The sequence below is a fragment of the Salmo salar genome, chromosome ssa19 (assembly GCF_905237065.1).
Source record: "Salmo salar chromosome ssa19, Ssal_v3.1, whole genome shotgun sequence".
NCBI lineage: Eukaryota > Metazoa > Chordata > Actinopteri > Salmoniformes > Salmonidae > Salmo > Salmo salar.
Window position 1 is genome coordinate 52,719,288 of NC_059460.1, and position 3,187 is coordinate 52,722,474.

The 3,187-nt window shown below is 47.8% G+C and overlaps 1 protein-coding gene across 2 annotated transcripts; it reads left to right on the forward strand.

Annotated features, from left to right (window-relative positions):
* sox8a (SRY-box transcription factor 8a) lies at window positions 1-3,187 on the forward strand. Of its 2 annotated transcripts, none has more exons than XM_014158419.2 (3): window positions 1-661; window positions 965-1,212; window positions 1,389-3,187. In XM_014158419.2, the coding sequence occupies exons 1-3, from the start codon at window positions 243-245 to the stop codon at window positions 2,156-2,158; spliced, it is 1,437 nt and encodes a 478-aa protein (XP_014013894.1). In that variant the 5' UTR covers window positions 1-242; the 3' UTR covers window positions 2,159-3,187. The 2 variants fall into 2 exon arrangements, with proteins under 2 accessions (XP_014013894.1, XP_014013895.1); XM_014158420.2 differs by having other exon boundaries at window positions 2-661; window positions 1,413-3,187.

Consider the following 3,187-nt stretch of genomic DNA (forward strand, 5'->3'; position numbering starts at 1 on the left):
CAACATCATTCTCTTGGCAGAACAAAAAGTGTCAGTATAAAACTGAGACTACACCGTGGACATCATATCCAACAACAAAAAACGTACAACAGTGTGAGAGGTAAATAAATAAAAACGAACATCACAAAGAGCGTTTGGGATTTTACATTTTTATTTTTGGTCACTTAAGGTGCCGTGCGTAAAATGCACATTTGGTGCAATCTACAGGTAACTAGATACACCACATCAATTTTGCGCTGAACATGACCGAGGAAAATGTTAAGTCGTTCAACAACCATCCATGCAGTCCAACGGGAACTGCCAGCTCGATGTCGCAGGACGACTCGGATTCGGACGTCCCGTCCTCTCCAACCGGCTCCGATGGACAGGCGCCCAGGCACTCACCCGGCGACGGGATTACCCCAAAACTGGACACCGGCGAGGAGGATAACCGGTTTCCCGCGTGCATCCGAGACGCGGTGACTCAGGTGCTGAACGGATACGACTGGTCGCTCGTACCGATGCCTACACGAGGAGACCGAGCTCTGAAAAACAAACCCCATGTGAAGCGGCCAATGAACGCGTTCATGGTGTGGGCGCAGGCGGCGCGCAGGAAACTAGCGGACCAGTACCCGCATCTCCACAACGCCGAACTCAGCAAGACCTTGGGGAAGCTATGGCGGTCAGTAGAGATGTACATATGTAATGGGGGATATAATACACATCTGCGTGCATAATGTGCCTGCATAGAACGTAGCACAAAAATCTGCAGTTAAAATTTGATGTACACAATGTTCATTGCTGACAAGTTACAAAATACTTATTACTTTATTAGTCTTGTTTCCTAAAATGTACTGCACAACATTGTCTTTTCATCATGATTAACCTAATTCTACATGCCATTTACATGATATTCATTATGACATCCTACATTGCGCATCTTATAGTAGTCCACAACTCAACCCAACCTGTCATCAATTTCTAGCCTGCTCTCTGAAAGCGAGAAGAGGCCATTTGTGGAGGAGGCAGAGAGACTGAGGGTCCAACACAAGAAAGACTACCCTGACTACAAGTACCAACCACGGAGAAGGAAGAGCACCAAGCCAGGTCAGAGTGACTCGGACTCCGGGGCTGAGCTGGCCCACCTCCACCCGGGCCAGATGTACAAGGCTGAACCTGGTCTGGCCAGACCGACCTCCATGGGGGATGGGCAACATCATCTAGATCGGACAAGTGAGTGGCTTTCCCCGTACGATTCATTTTTGCATTCCTGATCAATCGATATTCAATAATAACATGTACTCTGAGTTAGTCCAAAGTTTGGAAGTAGAGGATCTTGTCCCTCCCTCTTTTAGTTGTGCGGTATGCAGGTTTCCCCTTTTTGTTTGCATATGGTAACTAATGTTTAGGCATCTGTTGTGTCTTTTCTAAAGGCCAACCACATGGACCCCCCACACCCCCCACCACCCCAAAGACAGAGCTGCACCTGGGGGTGAAACACGAGGGTCGGCAGAACATCGACTTCAGCAACGTGGATATCTCAGAGCTGAGCACTGACGTCATCAGCAACATGGAGGCCTTCGACGTCCACGAGTTTGATCAGTACCTGCCACTCAACGGGCATGGCTCTGCCGATGCACCTCCCAACCATGGGCAGGGGGGGCAAGGACCCAACCCCCCCTCTGGGTCCCTAAGCTCCTCCTACAGCCACTCCCACAGCAATGCCTCGCCTTGGGGTCCCAAAGGGCCGGGAGCGGGGGCGGCACCCCCTTCTTCCTCCTCGTCCTCAAGTAACAGCGATGGCATTCACCACAGAACGCAGATCAAAACGGAGCAGCTGAGTCCCAGGCACTACAGCAGCCAGCACTCCCACAGCTCCCCACCACCCCACCCCGACTACACCCCCCTCAACTCCGGGAGCTGTCCCTCCTCTGCAGCCTCCTCTTCCTCCTCCTCCTTGCCCAGCCCCCAGTGTGACTATGCAGACCTCCAGAGCCCTGGATACTACAGTGCCTACACCAGCTACCCCGCAGGTCTCTATCAGTACCCCTACTTCCACTCGTCTCGCCACCCCTACGGCAGCCCGCTCATCAACAGCCTAGCAATCCCTCCACCACACAGCCACAGCCCCACCACAAACTGGGAGCAGACTGTCTATTCCACACTCACCAGGCCTTAGACTCAGCACTGACTGCCTATGGTGCCTGTCTGACATGGCTTTCACATAGTCTGAGGGATTCTTCTGTTTGTGCCGTGTTAGTGAGGACATGACACAAGGCTCAAGATTGGACATTATCCAAGACCAAGTGCCTGCTGGTTTTGTCACGATGGACAGAGAGTCTTTACCCACAAGCATGCATGAATCCTCCGTGAGGAAAACGTGGACCGCACTTCTGTTTGGACCATATCACAAATTAACCCAATTCTATATTTACTTTTTCAGTTCCTTTCTTGTTCAACTCTTCATCTCAGATTGAATAATTATTATAACTTTAAAATATTATGTTTGTATTTATGTTTTATAAAAAATGTTTTATTTTGGAATGACCATTGCAGTTAACAGATTTATCAAACTAACAATTCCATTTCCTATTCACATCACTTCAGTGCAGTTCCATTCCTTGTCTGAAAAGAAGCTGTGGATTTCACTCAAGGCAACAGGTGTTCAATTCTTTTTCCTACGAATGGAGTTTACTAGATTTCAGGGTTGAAGGAAATAAGTTAAACGATCTACCATACGTTGTGATTGACTGGACAGCTGGACTAAGGACAGAAACGGCCATACTCACCATGTAGAATGGACCGCTAAGCCCTGTGCATCTGCTGCACTTTGAAGAAGACATGTCCATTCCAGCCCAGCAGTTCTGTATGGAACTGTATTAGCCTTGTATTTCTGAAACTCAAAAAACATGGAGAGACTGCCTAATGGACATTCCAGGTTTTGATTATTTGACATTTATACTTGATATGTCGACTGGAGTATTTGTATGCTGGCCCTATGATAACCAGTGACTTGTAACTGGCTCTTGTAAATGCTTGATAAGCTTAGTGTGGGATGCTGTTTTATGTTTACCTTTATGATGAAATAACTGAATTGCAGAGTAAGAACTCAGGCCGAGCCATTAAATACGTTTGCCCACACAACTTTTTCTGACAATTCTGAATATTTTTGCAAATGACAGATAAATAAACATAACATTTCTGAGTA

Bases quoted from the DNA above. Each gene is read 5' to 3' on its own strand.
- sox8a (XM_014158419.2), top strand. From the start codon at position 243: ATGACCGAGGAAAATGTTAAGTCGTTCAACAACCATCCATGCAGTCCA. The intron at 662-964 runs GTCAGTAGAGAT...ATCAATTTCTAG, and splicing joins ACCTTGGGGAAGCTATGGCG to CCTGCTCTCTGAAAGCGAGA. The intron at 1,213-1,388 runs GTGAGTGGCTTT...ACTAATGTTTAG, and splicing joins ACATCATCTAGATCGGACAA to GCATCTGTTGTGTCTTTTCT.